General features: G+C 41.7%; 1 protein-coding gene and 1 pseudogene across 3 annotated transcripts in view; one reads left to right on the top strand and one right to left on the bottom strand.

The window, feature by feature from the left end:
* Positions 1–19,453, top strand: part of HYDIN (HYDIN axonemal central pair apparatus protein) — a 289,372-nt gene that overhangs the window by 255,460 nt on the left and 14,459 nt on the right. For 2 of the 3 annotated variants that reach the window (XM_088800246.1, XM_019757602.3), the window contains 9 exons: positions 689–901; positions 1,351–1,489; positions 2,523–2,688; positions 5,213–5,360; positions 5,789–5,996; positions 6,483–6,704; positions 12,547–12,716; positions 14,530–14,728; positions 16,682–16,840. In XM_088800246.1, coding sequence (XP_088656372.1) covers positions 689–901; positions 1,351–1,489; positions 2,523–2,688; positions 5,213–5,360; positions 5,789–5,996; positions 6,483–6,704; positions 12,547–12,716; positions 14,530–14,728; positions 16,682–16,840 — 1,624 coding nt within the window. Of the gene's footprint in view, positions 1–688; positions 902–1,350; positions 1,490–2,522; positions 2,689–5,212; positions 5,361–5,788; positions 5,997–6,482; positions 6,705–12,546; positions 12,717–14,529; positions 14,729–16,681; positions 16,841–19,453 lie in introns of those variants that run through there. The other variant, XR_016022033.1, reaches the window with a different exon arrangement.
* On the bottom strand, positions 7,318–7,546 carry LOC109461419 (small nuclear ribonucleoprotein G pseudogene; annotated as a pseudogene).

The raw sequence follows: 19,453 nt of genomic DNA, 5'->3' as shown, positions 1-19,453 counted from the left end.
GGAATAGATGGGGCCCAGACCCCATTAGAAAGAAGCCAATCCAATAACCCCTGGCAACGAAAGTCCCTGATGTGGTACCCACTCACGGGAGAGCTCCATGGAGAATTCCCACCTTCCAGAGGGATTCCGTGAACCATGGCCTAGGGTGGCTGAGCCATAAGAGCCTCCTGGAAACCCTGCAGTCACACTGCAGGGACCCTTCCCACACCTGGGCCACCTAAGCTAGGAGCTGGTGCTGGAAGTCTGCTCACATCCAGTTCACATTCTCCTAGGAGCTCAGGATACTTTTTAAAGATTTCTGCATTACTTTTCATATCCCACTAGGTGCCTGTGAGAGGACTGACCCAGAGGATAAGCCTCTGTGCTCACTTTACAGCAGGGAGGTTTTCTTACCATGGCTGGAAGAAATAACCTGAGGCCATACTTAGGTACACAGAAGGAACCAGAATTCAGGCTCCTCATACTCAGCGCATTCATGCATCCATCCACTCAACAGTTAATTAATGAACACCTACTATGTATCATGTCCTATTCAATGCACTGAGGTTATGTTGTTGACCAAGACAGACCCAGCCTCTGCTCTCACGGAGCTCACATTCTGGTGGATGTAATGTTCATTTCCAACCAACTAAGAAAGCAACAATTGATTAAAACTAAAAAATAAGTAAAAATATCCTTATCCTCTCAGGATTCCCAACCTGCGGCCTGGAGAGCAAGGCCCAGTCCTATCAGTAAAAGGGCGGAGCTTCTTGCCCTTCTGCCATTTTGACCTGAAAGACTCGGACTACATCAGTGGTTATTGGCGCAACCCAGATCTCCGAGGGCCTGGTGGTGGGGCTCTGGATCCGGACACCCGGGTGATTGAGTTCACCAGCGTGGGCATAGGAGGGAATAATCTCCGGTGAGTTGCTTGACTTCATATCGGTTGACCCTTCTAAAGAATTCAGAGGAAGAATTCAGAGAAACAAGTTAGATGGCTTCTCAGAAGCAGGCTCAATATCCAGGGTTTGACTTAAGAGAACTGCTACAGTAAGGAAGCTGAATTCTGTCTCCTTAGTTTTGACATGGGGGGCAATTTAGAAGGCATAAAAATATAACCCCTAACCACCATCTGGACCACAGATGATCACTGGGACAGAAGGGTCCTTGGCATAATAAACTCCAAAGTCCAGTACCCCAGCCATACTTTGGACCCCAAAGTGAGATGCAGTTTTCATTTCTACAGTAACAAAGTATCTGGAACAGTTCTGATTCCCACGTAGGAGGATTGTGTTAGGGCAGGTCCTAAGAAAGTTTCTCTTAATCCTCAACCGTCTTACTCTCTGCTATCAATTCTTCCCCCTTGGCCAGGACTTTTACAATCCTGAACCCGACCACTAGCATCTATTCCTTCTGCTGGATCTCTGAAGAAACTGAAAGTCTCCAGAACCCTCCAGCCTTCACATGCCTTACAAAGAAAGGCTTCATCCACCCTGAAAAGAAAGCTGAGGTGTGTGTGTGTGAATGAGGACCACTCGACCCAGGGCTTTAATCATTCTATCCGTCTCTGCACAGCAGGTTAGGGGTATAGAGATAGAGTTGGGGGAACAGCCTAAGGGTGCATCTATCAACAAGTATTTCTTGAGTGGCTACTATATATGTCAGGCCATCCGTGTGCACAAGACAGACCTGAGCTCTTTCGATTGGCCATGGAGAAACAGATCTCTAGGGTTTGCAGTTTTAAAAATTGAGATGATCAAAGTAAGAAAGGGGTACAGGGCACCAATGCCTGGGGACTCTAGGAGTCTTAAAGTAACATGAGGTAAAGCATTACTTTTGGCCAAGGGACTGACGGCAGTGAAAGGACATAGATGTGTTTTTACTTGGTCCAGACAAAGGGCAAAACCGAAAAGTGGAGTCATGTCCCGTGTCCTACTGTTTACAAAGTGATATAGGTTAGGGGGTCAGACTTAAATATGAACTTGCTGGCCAAAACAGATCTACAGGCCCATGGCCTGTAAGGCCTGCAGAGCTCTTGAAGGCAGAAAGGAATCCATGAAACAGAAATGACAAATTCAGATGCTTTCGGGGAGGTCATACAAAGGAATGAAAAGGCCTAAGGGACAATGGCAGGGATTGCGGGACACCAGAGCTGGCCGGCCACGGTGCTCCGGCCGATGACCACCACACAGACAAGTGGACCCAGGGTTGCTAACTCCCAAACTTTTCGGGAACAGTTAAAATTCCGAATTTCTATCTGAATCGCTCCATTTCCACATGCCATCTAAAGTCGTAGCGTGGAATATTGTAGCCGAGCCAACAGAGGCTGTGGATGGGGTGGACCCCTTAGAAAGACCTGTGAGCAAACAGACACTGATGTTGCTGGAACAACCAAACTTATACGCCCTCCAGAGAGGGTAGAAAGGTAGTAACGATCTGGTAATGTCAGCCATCGTTAACCCCACTGCAGACAAGCCTCTAGGAGCCCACAGGGTAAGTAAACAGAAGTGCCTCTTACCAGCTATTCCCAACTGTTTTCTTAGATTGTCTTCCAGTTCACGCCTTTCCATCTGGACATCACAGAAGCATTCTGGAGTTTCTTAATCCCCGAACACAACATCACAGTCCCTTTCCTGCTGGTAGGCAGAGCCTCTGACCCCCTCATCATTCTGAACAAGTCACACCTCAACTTCAGTTGTCTCCTCATCGGTAAGGCTGGCCTGTTGGTTTATATTTAGAGTTGGCGTGACATATAGGGGAGCGGAGTGGGACCAACCAGCAATGAGCTCCAGGAACAGATTTGGGTGGGGGATTTTTCCTGGTGCCATTTAGAAGCATGTCAGAGGGCTTTTCTCATTGTTCACAAAATCATAAAATATTTACTTTCAGTCTAACTTCCATCAAGTATCTTCTGAACCACACACTAATAACTGAAGGAAATTTAGGAGCCTTACTACAGATTCTACTTGGAAGATTCCTTCAGGGCCTGGACTGACTATCTTCACTTCCAGAGCCTCATGTCAGCCCCCTCCTACTCGTGTGTACTCCCAGATTATGGGCTGTACTTGTTTTCTTCTTGGTCTGTGGCACAGCCATCAGATTTTTCTGCCATCCTTTCACATATTTATTTGGTTCAACAAATATTACCAGGCCCCTTGGATTACCTAGGCACTTTTCCATGAGCTGGGAATGCAATGGATAAAGGCAAAGTTCCTACCCTCATGATGCTTATATCCCAGGAATAGGAAGCAGACTACCAAAACATAAAAAAGCAAACTATATATAGCATGTCAAATGTTGATAAAGTGTTCTAGAGAAGAGTTAAGCAGGTTAGAGGGGTTACAGAATGCCGGTTGGCAGTGGAAAGGTGACATTTGAGCAGAGACCTGAAAGAAATAAAAGAAGTTACTGCAAGGTTTCTTACAACCCTACGAATCTGTCACCTGGGTGTGTGTGTGTGAAAAACTGAATTAATTACTAAAATTTTAGTAATTAATTGTTTTATTTATAAAATTTTAGTAATTAATTCAGTTTTTATTTATAAAAGTAATACTTTATAATAAACCAGTCAGTGTGGTATTGTATAAGGAAAACTGTAATAATCTCTCCCCACCCATCCTATCTCATCTTTCTCTTTCCATCGAAGAAAACCAGTAGCAGTTTGATCTGTATTATTTCCATACATATCTTATACTGAGAACATATAAGTAGATGGGGGGATTATGATGTTTAGTAAGGTTTTGAACAAATGAGAAATGTATCATAAAAGTAATAATAGCAAGACAAACAGAATGTAATCTAGGAAAGCAAGGGTGGTACATTTAAGTATAATCATTATATTAGCAGATTAAAAAAGAACAAACATGTAATCATTAATACCTATTGAAGTCATTGCTAAAATTTAGCAGACATTCTCAATAAAAACTCTAATAGGAAAAGCGGAATAGAGGAAAACACTTGAATAAAGAAGATTAACCAAAATCAAGAGGCAAATGTTATCTTATAATGAGCCACTAAAACCACATCAATTAAAATCAGAAATTAGGCAAGGATGCTCGTTATCACCATTATTATCGAACACTGTCTTAGTGACGTTAGCAAATACAGTGAAACAAGAAAATTAAATAATTGACATAAGCATTGGGGGAAAAAGAGACAAAACTATCTCATTTAGCTATTGCTGATTACTTCATACATTAAAAAGTTCAAGAGGCTCTAGAGAAAAGCAAAACAAACTACTAGAATCAACAAGATAATTTAGTAAGTGTCTAGATGCAAGATAAGTATGTAAAAAAACAATAGTTACTCTTTCTTTTAGTGGTAAGTACCTAGAAACAGAAACAAAAAATTGTGTTCACTATTGACAAAACCTATATAATATCTAAGGATAAACATAAGAAAAGCACAGGACCTATATGAAGTAAACTATAAAATCTTATTAAAATGCCCCCAAACAAAATCTGAATATTTGTCAATTCTCCCAAAAGTTCCAATTAGAATCCTAGCTAGGGTTGCCAGATAAAATACAGACACACACTTAAATTTGAATTTCAGATAACAGTGGATAATTTTCAGTGTAAGTGTGTCAGCATAAGTATGTCCCATGCGATATTTGAGACATACCTTCTACTAAAAAATTATTTGCTTAATCTGGTAACCTTCATCCCAAAAGGATTGAGGGGATGGGGCGAGAATTGGCTAAAAGATTCGAAAGTTTATGTGGGAAAATAAATGCTCTGTAATAGGTAAGGAAAGTAAGAAAAGTCAAAATAGCATTAAGAGATGAATTAGTCATGGCCCTGTCAGGACACTCATGACATACCCGAGGTCTAATTTAAAGAGTTCAATGCAGGGATTCAGGCAGAGTTAAGGGGCCTACCAGGAAGGGTAAAGCTCCCCTTAACAAAAGCAGGAAGGCATCGGGTCTGAAGGAACAAGGAGGAAAAATGGTGTTGCCAGAATTCCAGGAGCGGCGACTGAGGCTGAGGAGCCACCCACCAGGAGCAGGCAATTCATGGAGTAAAGTTCCAGAAGTGAGAGGTGGAATCCCCCCCAGGAGAGGAAGGTCACTTGTAGAGCAAAGGAAGAAGGGTAGTCAAAGGCGGAGAAGCTTGGAAGAGAAAGAAGTTAGAGAATCTCTTCTAAGGCTTCCTCTTGCTTGTGGAGCAGTGTCTTCTGAGATACTTCAGGAACAGGCATGAGCTTCCACTGAGGGCTGGTGTTTCCTCCTCAGGCAGAGAAGCCAGGGAGACCGTGCAGATCATCAACAGGGAAGAGCAGGGCTTCCATTTTGCCTTCCAGGACAACTCCCGATATTCTGAAGGTTTCAGTGACAGCCTGGTCATATGTCCCATGGAAGGCTGGCTCCCACCACAGTCCAGGTAAGGACAAAGGAAGGCCCCCAGGACTGCACCCTGCCCCAGGCCTGCCAGCCAGGAGAATCACTGTCCCTCACAGTGCCACATGTCTAGTCTTCCATCTCTAAAATTTAGATATTAACCGTTCTATTTCTGTCCTACTTACTCCCTGTTTTTTTATTTTCCTAATGAATTGTGGAGTATTGAGAATTTTTAGTCCTGTTTTCAATATTTTCTCTTATATTTGTATTATTTTCCTTACTATCTACTGTATTGGTGAACCAATAAAGGCAGCGTCCTACTGTGCTTTGCAAATCTTCAAAATTCATGATAATTTGGAGCTTTGATGCCTTTTCCTCATAGTGTATCTGCTAATCCATCAAGCTTATGTTATTTAGCAGGTCTTAACCGTGGGCCTATTCAGCTAATCTGCTGTCTTCTTCCCCAACCAGGTTACCAGTTGATATTTTCTTAACACCAAAGCAAGAAGGAGATCTGAACTTTAATTTGATCTGCAATGTGAAAAACAAAGCCCACCCTTTAACCTTGAATATCAAGGCCGAGGGCTACACTATGAATGCAATGGTCAAGTGCAAAGACAGGACTGGCTCAGTCACTCTCCTGACTCCCAGCCAGACCACCATTGTCAATTTCTATGAGGTAAAACTGTGAGAGAGTCTTGCTCCTTCTTGGTTTCCACACTGGCTGGGAAAAGCAATATTAGTGAATCTCTCTGTTTCAAATACCAGGAAGACCAGGAGAACAGGAACATGTCAGGAGCAGCTCCAGCCTCAGAATGTATACAGCTCTGATGTGAAAGCTTTTATTTTTCATAGGTGGAGAGATAGATGGTAGGGAAGGGGAAGAATGTTTGTTGTTAAACATACAGGAAGAATGTTTGGGTACCAAGGGAGGTATAAGAATGAAATTGCAATCTTATTCATCAGATATGAGGGGCCCCAGTACTCAGTAGCTCTTGATGGAATATGTGACCCCATTAATCTAATGATACTCAACTCACTAACATCATCTGCCATTCCTATTTCCCAAAAGATATTTTCCCCCAACATGTTACATACCCTGATCCCAGAAAAGGGAACCATGGTTTGCATTCACTCAATATACTACTCTGTTCTCTTCCCTCAGGTGGAGTTGAATGAATGTGTCCAGTGTGAATTCACCTTTATCAACACTGGAAAGTTCAGCTTTAGCTTCCATGCAGAGTTATCCGGCCCCAAAGCCCTGCTGCAATACTTGGCATTTTCACCCATTAATGGCAGTGTGGACGTGGGACAGAGTGCACCTGCTGCCCTGTCTTTCCAACCATTGAAAAAGTGTGTCTTGAAGGGCCTGGAACTCAGAATCAAGGTGAGATCATTTAACATTGGCCAATACTGAAAGCACTCCCATTCTATCCTGAGAGATTAATTCTCCTGTGTGTTCCTGGTCTTCTCCACCCTTCCAGAAACTCCTGGAGAGTGGTTGTGTTGGAGATAGTCTCAAAATTTCTACCGTAACAGCCTCAACCATGGTTGTGGTGCCTGGTGAGTAACTGTCAATTGAAAAGCAGTTGACCATCCATGCACTGGAATATCATGCAGCCATTAAGTTTAAAATAAATAACAGAGATAGATGAGAGAGAGAGACTGAGAGAGAGAGAGAGAGAGAGAGAGAGAGAGAGAGAATATGTACATTTTCCAAGATAAGTTATTGAATGAAAAACCAAGAAATTGTGATGTCAGCAGCGATGCCAAAGAAGGGCCTCTGAAAAGCTCTTCTTTTGTAGCAATGAGATATCTGGCAAAAACTGTCAAAATCAACTTTTTCAGAACTTTTTTTGTTTTTCAATTCCAAGAGTTTATTTAACAAAACGTTCAACAAGAAAATGTACATGACTCAATTTTTATATTGTAGTAAAACAGCAACTGTGGCAAGGGGACGTGTGGAAGCAGTTAATTTCTCTGGTGAACAGAGCCATTCTTTATACTTGTTCCAAGGCTACTAACATGATGATGCTATTTCTTCGAATTACCACCGTTCCAATATTGTTCTGTTGCCCCCTAGTTGCTATCTCCACACATTCATCTAACAAGATGCGTAAAGAAATCAAATCCCCATAATTTTCCTTTGACCTGTCTGCCACCGTTTAATTTCAACAATAACTTCTTGTCCATAAATTTTTTCAACTCGGGAAGGTGAGCTTTGCTCATGGTGCCTACTCAGCGAGCTCAAAGAAGCCTCCCCAGAACTCTTGAAACTAACCACAGGCTTGCAACAATCCTAGGAGCATTTATTCAAGAAAAATGGCTGAATATCCGTAAGAACAGCAAGCTCTGTGTTATCTTAACTTACCCTACCCCCTCTCCCAGCTCTGCAGTACCCTTGAAAACCAACAACTCTGCAATCAAAGTGAAAATCAGCATATGGTTACACTATCAGACAAAATCAACTACCAGACAGAAATTATTACTAGAGACAAAAAAGAACATTTTGTAATGGTAAGAGTCAATTCATCAAGAAGACATAGCAATTATAAACAGAGCCCCAAAGGCAAAACTGACAGAATTGAAGGGAGGAAGACTATTCAACAATCGTAGTTAGAGATTTCAGTACCCAATTTACAATCATGGATAGAACAACTAGATAGAAGATCAGCAATGAAATAGAAGACGTGAGCAACACTGTAAATGAACTATACCTAAAAGACATCGAGAGAACACTTCAACAACAGCAGAATGCACAGTCCTCTCAACTGCACATGCAACATTCTCCAGGATAAACCACATATTAGGCCATGAAACAAACCTCAAAAAACTTAAAAAGATTTACATCATACAAAGTAGGTTCTTCAACAGTGGAATTAAGTAAGAAAATTTGGGATGCCTAGTGTAAGAGACTCTTTTTCTTTAAATGATTAATTTATTTAAAAGCTTACATTGAATTTTCAGAGATGATGCAACATTCAACTTCTTTTCATTTTTACCAAAATTGTTAAATATATGCTACCAATAAGAATTTGAAACAGCTATTGAGTAATAATTATGTGTTCCTTAAAGCAGATACGTTAGAGTTATTTTACAAAATAATTCCAGAGGAAATAGTTTGTTTCTGTGTTTACATAAAATTAATCGAGCTTTTTAGAAAATATTTCTAAGACTAGTTTGGAGCTCAGATAACATATAATATAAAGTTTTACTCTTTTGTTGAAATAAACAAAATAAACAAAGAAAAACCAAGACAAAAATTTTAAAACAAAACCCCAACTGTTGAAGCTAGAGTATTTTTCATGGTGAACTGATGTTTGCTTTTGTTTTCCAGGTTCTAGATTTTCTTATTTATATTTACATTTTTATTACAGTTTTGAAATTTTTTTGTGTGTGTGGTAAAAACACTTACCGTGAGATCCACTCTCTTAACACATTTTTAAGTGTACAATACATTATTGTTAACTACAGGCTCAGTGCTGTACAGCAGCTCTCTAGAGCTTATTCATCTGTTTAACTGAAACTTTAATAACTTCCTCTTTCCTCCTTACTCCCATAGTCCCTGAGAACCACCATTGCACTCTTTGATTCTGTGAACTTAACTATTTTAGATACCTCACCTAAGTGGAATCATGCAGTATTAACCTGTGACTAGTTTATTTCCTTTAGCATAATGTCCTCAAGATTCATCCACATATTGTAGAATTTCTTTCTTTTTCTTAAAGCTGAATAATATTGCCTTGACCACATTTTCTTTATTCATCTTTCAATAGACATTTAGATTGTTTCCACATCTTCGTTATTGTGAATAGTGCTACAATGGACATGGGAGTATTAATATTTCTTCAACATCCTGATTTCAATTCTTTTGGATACCAAAGCCAAACAAAGACACCACAATGAAGAAAACTATAGGCCAATATTCCTGATGGATATAGATGCAAAAATCCTCAACAAAATACTAGCAAAACCAATCCCACAGCTGATTAAAGGGATCATAAACAATGACCTTTATCCCGAGGGTACAAGGATGGTTCAACATATGAAAATCAATTAATGCAATACAACATATTAACAGGATAAAGGACAAACATCACATGATCATTTCAACAGATGCAGAAAAAACATTTGACAAATGTCAACACTCTTTCATGATAAAAAAAAAAACCTCTCAACAAAGTGGGACTAGAAGGAAAGTACCTCAGCATAGTGATAATGACCATATATGAAAAGCTCACAGCTAACATCATACTCAACAGTGAAACACTGAAAGCCTTTCCTCTAGGGTCAAGAACAAGGCAAGGATACCACTCTTGCCATTTCTATTCTACATAGTACTGGAAGTCCTAGCCAGAGTAGTTAGGCAAGAAAAAAGAAGTAAAAAGCATCCAAATCTGAAAAGAAGAAGTGAAATTGTCCCTGTTTGCAGACACCATGATTTTATACATAGAAAACACTAAAGACTCCATTTAAAAACATATGTTAGAGTTAATAAACTAATTCAGTAAAGTTGCAGGGTACAAAATCAGCACACAAAAATTAGTTGCTCTTCTATACATTAACAATGAACTATCTGAAAAGGAAGTTATGAAAACAATCCCATTTACAATAGCACTAAAATAAGAATAAAATAGGAATAAACTTAAGTAAGGTGATGAAAAACTTGTATATTGGAAACAACAAAATGTTGATGACAGAAATTAAAGATACAAATGGAAAGACATCCTGTGTTCACAGATTGGGAGACTTAATATTATTAAAATGTCCATACTACTCATTTAATGCAATCCTAATCAAAATCCCAATAGCATTTTTTTTATATACACGTATATAGAAAAAGCAATTCCACAACTCATATGGAACCACGAAAGACCACAAATAGCCAATTCAATCCTAAGAAAGAAGAGCAAGACTAGAGGCATCACATTTCCTGATTTCAAAATATATTCCAAATCTACAGTAATCAAAATAGTATGGTACTGGCATAAAAACAGATATATAGATCAATGGAACAGAATAGAGAGACCAGAAATAAGTCCACACATATAAGTCAACTGAACTTTGACAAGGGTGCCAAATATACACAATGGGGAAAAGATAGTCTTTTCAACAAATGGTGTCGGGAAAAATGGACATCCAGACATCCACATGCAAAAGAATGAAATTGGACTCCTTTACAATCCATACACAAAAATCAACTCAAACTGGATTAAAGATTTAAACATAAGACCTGATACTGCAAAGTTCCCAGAAGAAAACATAGGGGGAAATCTTCGTGACATTGATCTTGGCAATAATTTCATGGATTTGACACCAAAAGCACAGGCAACAAAAACAAAATAAAAAAGTGGGACTACTTCAAACTAGAAAGCTTCTGCACAACAAAAGAAACAATTAAAGGAAAATATATTATCTTTATTGAAATCCTTAAGAAGTTGATTGACAGAGAAATGGGGTAAAACAATTGAAACCCAAGCTGAGTTGCTGGCCATTCCATAATGTAGATGGAAATTAAGTCATAATAGAGTAGGGATCAAATATATGGTGATGGAAGGAGAACTGACTCTGGGTGGTGAACACACAATGTGATATATAGATGATATATTATAGAATCGTACACCAGCAACCTATGTAACTTTACTAACAATTGTTGCCCCAATAAACTTAAAAAAAAATCATAACAGAGTCTAAAAATAAGACAACACTGTAAAACTGCTAGCCTGGAATTCAGTGGCTGAGTTGCAACCATCTTCCCTGAGAAATTCTAGGCATATGGCCTCAAAAGAGGCCCATCCCTTTTGAGACCTGTCTTTTTCAGAACTTTCATTTCTTACAGCAAAAAGAAACAATACGTCATATATCTTTCTACTCTAACTGACAGAAAAGTTGAAGGTGATACATTTTAATCACTTTCAGAGAATCAGCCACAAAATGTAAAGATTTTTACATCTTTACAACATTATTGATTGTATTCCCCAAACTGTCTTTCATATCCTTATGGCAATATTATAGTTAACCAATTTGTGCTTTCTAATCCCCTCCCCTTCTTCCTCATCCTCACCCTCCTCTCATTCATATTATGTTTTTGAAGAGCAAATTAAGTTCATGTACCAATGGGCGTATGTATTACCTTGTGGTTGAGAGTCCAGGTGATAACCCATACTCTCTGTCCTTACATTCTTTCACCCTTGGCCTATTGACCTGTGACTTCATTCCTGTCATCTCCTGGTCACAAGATGACCCTCCCTCCTGCAGCTCTATGCCTGCATTCCAGGGGGGAAATAAAGGGAAGGGCCTGAAGGCAAAAACTTTCCCAGTAAGACTTTGACTCTTTATTTAAAATGGGACACCTTCTGTTTACATCCTGATGACCAGAGCTGTATCTGATGGCTACCCTTAGCTGCAAGGAACAATGGAAAATCATTGGGTTCTTGTCCTTTTCCACCTGACTCATTTCACTTAACATAATATGCTCATGTCTCCCATGTTGTCACAAATGGCAATATTTCATCCTTTTTATGGCTGAGTAATATTCCATTGTTCATATGTACCATATCTTCTTTATCCAACCAGCCATTGAAGGACACTTAGATGCCATATGATTTCACTCATATGTGGGATATAAAACAAAAAGCAACAAATGAACAAACATACAAATGAACAAAAAAACAGACTCATAGATACAGACAACAGAATGGTGGTTACCAGAGTGGGGAGGACCAAGAGGGTAAAGGAGGTCAAATACAAGGTGACAGAAGGAGACTAGACTTCAGATGGGGAGCACACAATAAAGTATACAGATGTATTATAAAGTTGTATGCCTGAAATTTATATCATGTTATTAACTAATGTTACCTCAATAAATTTAATTTTAAAAAATTTTAATGGGAAATCAGATAGTTTTACTTAGGCACATTGACAACCAAGCAGAGTCCGGCTAATCAGAAAGCCTTAGGAATTGGATGTTTGGTAGTAACAGTCTCTGCCACATCCATCTGCCTTCAAGCTGAATCATTGCTTGAAGGAGCAAAGCAAGAGCCCACGTAGGGTCTGATTGCAGAGTAGCCCATCTTGCTTTTCTCAAATAAACTTCTAACCTATAAATCAGAGTCTCTGCAGATGAAACCCTGGGACCTTGTATTTTCTCCCTCCCTCACCTGAGGACTTCAGGGCCTTTTTCTTCTACTTCTCCTAATCACACTCCAACTGCCATTCCCTCCCCACAGATCAGCCATGGTCCAACATTTACATGCAGCTTCTCAGGCTGTGCCGTGAGCCCGGCCATCCATTTCTCCTTCACCAGTTACAACTTTGGGACCTGCTTCATCTTCCAAGCTGGGATGCCCCCATATAAACAAACCCTGGTCATCACCAACAAGGAAGAAATGCCTGTAAGGTAAGCAGACATCCCAGAGCTTCCAGATGGTTCTGTAGCTCCCTGTGGATCTTACAACCTTCACACAGATGAAGTCCAGCCGTGACAGAAAAAGGATTATGGGAATGAGACAAACACAGGTGGGCATGAATCCTGAGTCTCCTTTCCCCATCACTAACACTGATAGTTGGATAACCCCATCACTAACACTGATAGTTGGATAACCACAAGCTACTTTGCTAAAAATCCTCTTCTTGAAGTGAGAAGGGCAATGCCAAATGACCTGGTGCAAGGTTTGACTGCTTCTATTTATTTTCCCCATGTAACAGATGTGGCAACTGAAGTTTGGAGAGTTACAAAGTGAATTTCTCAGGCCCGTCACCTTACAGTAAATAGTGGATCAATACTGAGCCTAAGCCTTCTGATCCAAACCAGCCTTTCTGCACCATCTCCATGTAGAATGTTCCAGTCCAGGTTTCTGGACCCTATTACAGACCCAATAAGACAGAAGCTCCAGGGACCTGTGTTTATTAAAGCTCTCTAGATTAGTACTATGCAATGGAACTTTCTTTGATGACGAAAATGTTATGTACCTGCTCTGTTCAATATGGCAGCCTATAGCTATCTGTGGCTATGGAGCACTTGAAATGTGGCTAGTGCAACTGAGAAACTGAATTTTCATTTTATTTTATTTTAATTAATTTCAATTTTAATTTAAACCACATGAGTCTAATGGCTGCCATATTGGGTAACACAAGTCTAAGTTCAAATCCCAGCTCTTTCCTAGCTATGTGACCTTGGGCAAATTTTTTAAACTCTCTGTGCTTCTGTCTCCTTGCCTGAAGTAGAGGGTAATAATAGTACCTCCCCTATAGGGCTATTAGGAGGATTAAATTAGTTCATCTAGAGATAGTACTTAGAACAGTGCCTGGAACATTGGAAATGCTCAAGTACTATTATCTGCTGCTGTGGTGATGGCGGTGGTGATTATCCTGAATATATTACAAGGTGTCATGTAATTTTAAATACTAATTAAAAATATTATCTACCTACACTCTTTATTGCATGATTTAATTTCATCTGAGCCTTGCTTTGCTTTCGGCATTAAGCTCCATTTATTGGCCTAGCTATACTGCTCCAAGTACTGTAAGGTAGACAAGGCGAGGTCGTAATGGAGAGGTCTAGGAGCCTCCTACCCACAGGGGGAGTAGGGGGACGTGATCTCTGCAGATCCCTTCTAGGTAAGCAACCAGTAAGACTAATAATAGCTCACCTTTATACAGTGTTTCCTCTGTGGACTGGTTAACAATTGCTTTAGTCACTTTATCTCATTTAATCCTCATAACAACCTCACTTCACAGATAAGGAAACCGAAACCCAAATGGGCTAAGTAACTTTTCTGAGGTCACATGGCTGGCTAGTGCTAGAACCAGGATCCAAACTCCTGTCTATCTGACTCTAGCCTCTCTGCACTGTGTTTGGCCACCCAATTACTTCGGGAAGCGCTTCCTTCTTATGAGATACAAACCATGAACTGCATTATCAAGAAAGCGAATGAATAGAGTGAGAAGAGTACTGGGCTAGAGTCATGGGACTTTGAGTTGGAGGCCTGGTTCTGCCAGGATGTCAGGGTATGATTTAGGGTAAGTAACGACTATGCCCAGGAGAATGTGGGCTGGATTATTGCTGAGGTCCCTTTCAGCCCTTAAATTCTATGCCTCTGGGACAGCAGGGCAGGAGACCTAACAGGACCCAGCACAGAGAGGGGGACGGAATCAGGCCCTCTGGGTCAGGCTTCTCAGAGCTAACGTGCCTTCCTTCTGATTTTCTCCAGCATAGATTGTTTGTACACCAATACCAACTACCTCGAGGTGAACTTCCGTGTTGATGTGATAAAGCCAGGCAAGACACTGGAGATTCCAATTACCTTTTACCCTCGAGAAAGCATCAATTATCGAGAACTCGTCCCCTTTGAAATCAATGGGCTCTCACAACAAGTAGTTGAAATCAAAGGGAAAGGCACCGAAATGAAGGTAAGAGAAGTGTGGGAGATCCTCAGACTGTCACCCTCCTACTTGCTTTTCCCAGTCATCTTGGCCCACCTGGGCCCACACACCCTTCCTCCCCTCTCCACGTCTTCTGCCCCCACGCTGCTCTGTCAGAAGTCAGCCAATCCCATTGAGGGGTGAATTGTCAAATCAGACTCAAGGGAATCACAGCTCTTACTCAATACTAAACTTCTTTACTATATCAAAGGGTACACGTAGTACTCACAGGCACTGGAGACACATTCTTTTTCTTGGAAAATTTGAGATTAGCAGATGCAGGATCCCAAGCATGTCCTTTTTCTCCCACATTAGGGCACGTTTTGTTTTCAGGTTTAGTAGACAAGGTTTGTTTAAAGCAATGTATGCGAGCATATGCTTCAGTTAGGGAACATCTTCTCTTAACACCAGTGATTACCGTTCTCCAGCCAGCCACAGGTCCCAGGATTATATTTGATTGAGGGTAGTCCTTCTAACCAGGTGTTCCTAATAGAAAGGGAATGGTCCAGTCCTGCTACAATCCCTTTCTTCCCAGTGTCTGGCAAACATTTAAGGTGTCTGTCTGGTGGGGGTATTTGCATTTAATGGAAGACTGAAGACCTTCCAAGAGTCTCAGGAATGCATGGGACATTTCAGCCACTAAGAGAAAAAGGGAGGGGTGTATTCCTGGCAGTCTTTGTATCAAGCCAGGGAGCAACAGGAGGATGCTATCTGGTGTGTCTGTGCTTAAGCCAGTGACAGGGTCTCCTCTGATGTCACTGATTCATTCATTTGTTCATTCATTCATTCACTCATTCAGCACCCATGTGTATTAGGTGCTTTGGGGAAAATCCAGAGATAACTTGAACATGTTCTCTGACCTCCAAGAGCTCACAGGATGGTACTAGAGACTCTCTTGCTTTTGTAGACAAAATGGAAACATGTGAGCCAGATATAAAAGTACCGTGTTTCCCCGAAAATAAGACCTAACTGGAAAATAAGCCCTAACGTGATTTTTCAGGATGATGTCCCCTAAACATAAGCCCTAATGTGTCTTTTGGAGCAAAAGTTAATATAAGACCCGGTCTAATTTTCAGGAAACACAGTAGTTGGAGGGAGAGGGTGCAGGTTAGTGACTGATCGAATGACAGTGACCATGGGTGCTGCTCACTGTGGGTCATTGCCATCCTGGAGGGCAAGGCTCAGCCTTATCCAGGCCAACATTTTGTTCAGTGCTTTAGATGAGGATTTTGCAATGTATCTACTTTTCCGCCTCTACTGCCACCATTCTAGTTCAGATCACCATCATCTCTCATTCCTCCAGGCTTCCCTGCCCTCTTCCAGTCTGTCTCCACAGAGGAGTGAGTTGAGCAGTCTCACAAAATACACATTTGATTGCGTCACTCCATGCTTCACTGACTCCCCACTCCTCCCAGAAGAAAACCTGACCACCCCTCCAAACTTAATCTTCTCAAGTCTCCCCCTTGCTCTCAGCCACAGGCTTTCACTGGGCCACTCCCTTCAGCTCAGGGCCTTTGCCACAGGTGTCTCCTCCGCAGGGATGTTCTCCAACCCCCACCCCCACGCACCCACCCTAACTCAAACTGACTAGCTCCTACCCTTCCTTTAGCTCTCAGTGTAAACACACCCTCCTCGGGTTAGGAGGGGGGCCTCACCAGACCCAGAATCTAGCTCAGCCCCCTGTAATATGCTCTCCAGGTACCCTGAGCTTTTCTTTCACATTTCTTAACCCTGTCGTAATTATGTAATTGTGAGATGAGTTGTTTAGTGGGCATTTTATGCATATACATGTTTATTGAGTGAGTGAATGGCCATCCATTGTGAAGAATGGGGAACACTGAAAGAGAGGGACTACCTTAGCTCACCAGGGTGGACGTGTCATATTTATTTTTCTCATTAACTAATGAACCCTCCCTCCCTGCTCTCTTTGTTGTCCCACAGATAGCAGTCCTAGATCCAGCCAACAGAATTGTGAAGTTAGGAGCTGTCCTGCCAGGACAGGTTGTGAAAAAAATGGTTTCCATCGTAAACAACAGCCACGCCCAGCTCACATTTAACCAATCAGTCCTGTTCTCCAATCCAGAGCTCCAGGAACCCAAGGTCGGTGCTCGGGCCTCCCAATGGCCTCTCCATGGTCCCCAGTTATACTGATGACTGTGCTAGCAACACCAACAGCTCATGGTTCTCCGGCACCTGCCATGTGCCACTGCTGATCATCGTCATAGAAACGGTGTAGTCATAGAAACAGTTAGTGCTTTTATTCTCATTTCACATATATGGAAACCAAAGCTTAGAGAGGCTACACACCTGTCTAAGGGCAACAGAGTGAAAGAGAAAGAGATGGGTCTCAGTGGATCTGGAGTCTAATGATTATACATAGATCTTCATTGCAGAAAAGTTGAAAAATATGGAAAATCAGAAAGGAAAACATTTTGCCCATAATCTTATACCCAGAAATAATCACATTTTGGTGCCTAGCCAGTGTTTTTCCTACACTTTTTTTTTTTTTTTTTACAAAAATAGACTTTTACAATGTTCATATTCTTTTGAAACCTGCTTTAATCATCTAGGAATATGTTATAAACATGTTCCATGACCTTCAATGTCATATGTTCATTTCTACCTTCTACCTCCACGATGCAGATAGACCAATTCTCTATTTCTCTCTTTTCAGGTGTTTCTAATGTTTTATATTATAAACAACATTTTAATATCCATGTAACCAAACCTTTACATCCATTCATGACTCTCTGCTTAAGACAAATTCCTACAGGTGGGCTGTTGCATCGAAAGCAAGAGTATGTTTCAGTGCACATTGCCAATCTGGCCCCTGAAAGGCGGTCTCCCCTTATGCTCCCATCAGCTGTGTGAAAGAAGCACGCTTGTTGCCAAATCCACATGCTCGAGTTCCCTGGATGGAGAAGCTACCAGTCCTGGCTGCCTGCTCCCCTCATCCGTATTTGGATGGCCCTTTGAAAATGAACCAAGTGTATTTCATTCCAAGGGTGAACTTATCCATCCCTTCATTCAATTCATTCTTACATTTACCAGTAAATATGTGTTAGGTGCTGGAAATACAAAGGTGTGTCTTAGTCAGCTTGGGCTGCCATAACAAAATACCAGAGACTGGGTGGCTTAAAGAGCAGACATTTATTTTCTCACATTTCTGGAAGCTGGAGCTCTGAGATCAGAGTACCAGCAAGGTCAGTTTCCGGTGAGGGCTGTCCTCCTAGCTTTAGACAGCCACCTTCTCAGTGTGCGCTCACACAGCGGAGAGCAAGCAAGATCGAGCTCTTCATATAAGGCCACTAGACTCATCACGAGTGTCCCACTCTTTTTTTCTTTTAACTTTTTTTATTGGGGAACAGTATGTTTCTCCAGGGCCCATCAGCTCCAAGTCATTGTCCTTCAGTGTAGTTGTGGAGAGCACAGCTCAGCTCCAAGTCCAGTGGCTGTTTTCAGTCTTTAGTTGCAGGGGGCGCAGCCCACCATCCCATGCAGGAATTGAACCGGTTGTTCAGAGCTCAGGTGCTAACCAACTGAGCCATCTGGTTGCCCCAAGGATCTCACTCTTATGACCTCCTCTAAACCTAATTACCTCCCAAAGAATCAGGAGGGGGCTGCTCAGAAGAGGGCTGGGGGCCGTGGAAGACCTCAGAGTGGCGAGAGATCTGTACTGAGTTTTGCAGGCAGGCAGACAGGCTGGGGAGGGTGTTTCTGGCAGGCAAAGCTGTATGGGCTGGAAAGGGTCAGTGCTTTTGGAAACGTAGGTGGGATTCAGTGTGGCAGGAGAGCTGTGGATCATCTGGGAATACTGAAAACTTGGCTGTGAGAGGCCCGGCAAAGCATGAGGCCCGGTGCGTATCTCAGCCCAGGAGCCCACGTTGCCCATTTTGCCATCCAGAGTAAGAGGGCAAACTTGTAGCATCCCTTTCCTCATTAATCCAAATTGAAGTCTTCGGTTCCAGTGGTCAGGGCCCCTAACAGTTTGGCTGTACCCATTCTGCTTCTTTGAGTGATCAGACTCAAGCTGCCAGAGTGACCTGTGCTGACACCATCCCTCTGGGGTTGGTTTCCAGCATCACTGTGGTTGAGAAATCTCTAGGATCACTTTCCTATGGCGCTTCTCAGCCCACATCTCACTTCCTGCTGCCTCAGTCCACCTGTGGATGACTGCTCAGCACTCCGTACCAAAGGGAAGTCGAGGATGCAAACGGATTTGCTGCCTTAAAGCTGATGTTGATTTGTTTTTTACCAGGACAAAGAGGGAAGAGATGACCACACAAATTCAAACAGCGATTTTCATATTTTAGAATACATGAGTCACTCAGGGCACTTTTGAAAATGCAGGTTCCCAGCTCCCCCAGGGACACTGATCCACTTGGCCTGGGGCAGAACCCAGAAATCTGCATTGTAACCAGCACACTGGAATGTGGGACACAGTGAGCCTGGGGAGCGCTCCTCAAAAACACACCGAAGCACTGACTGTTTTCTGTTTCATCTTGCTATTTCCCCCACCAGAGAGCAGGTGTTATTTGCAAGGGGTTGGAAAAAGAGTTAACATTTATCGAATGCCTATAATGTGCCACACATTTTATATCAAGGATTGGAACCCAAGTTACATGATGTTCAAGTAACTTATCAAAGATGACACAGCTGGTACGAGCCAGCAGACGTGAGATTTGATCCCTAGGCTGTTACAGCCCCAGCATC

The sequence above is a fragment of the Rhinolophus sinicus genome, chromosome 8 (assembly GCF_057876585.1).
Source record: "Rhinolophus sinicus isolate RSI-liver-muscle chromosome 8, RSI-T2T, whole genome shotgun sequence".
Classification (NCBI taxonomy): domain Eukaryota; kingdom Metazoa; phylum Chordata; class Mammalia; order Chiroptera; family Rhinolophidae; genus Rhinolophus; species Rhinolophus sinicus.
The sequence above is the reverse complement of the archived record's forward strand: the minus strand, read 5'-3'. Positions and strand labels throughout refer to the sequence as shown.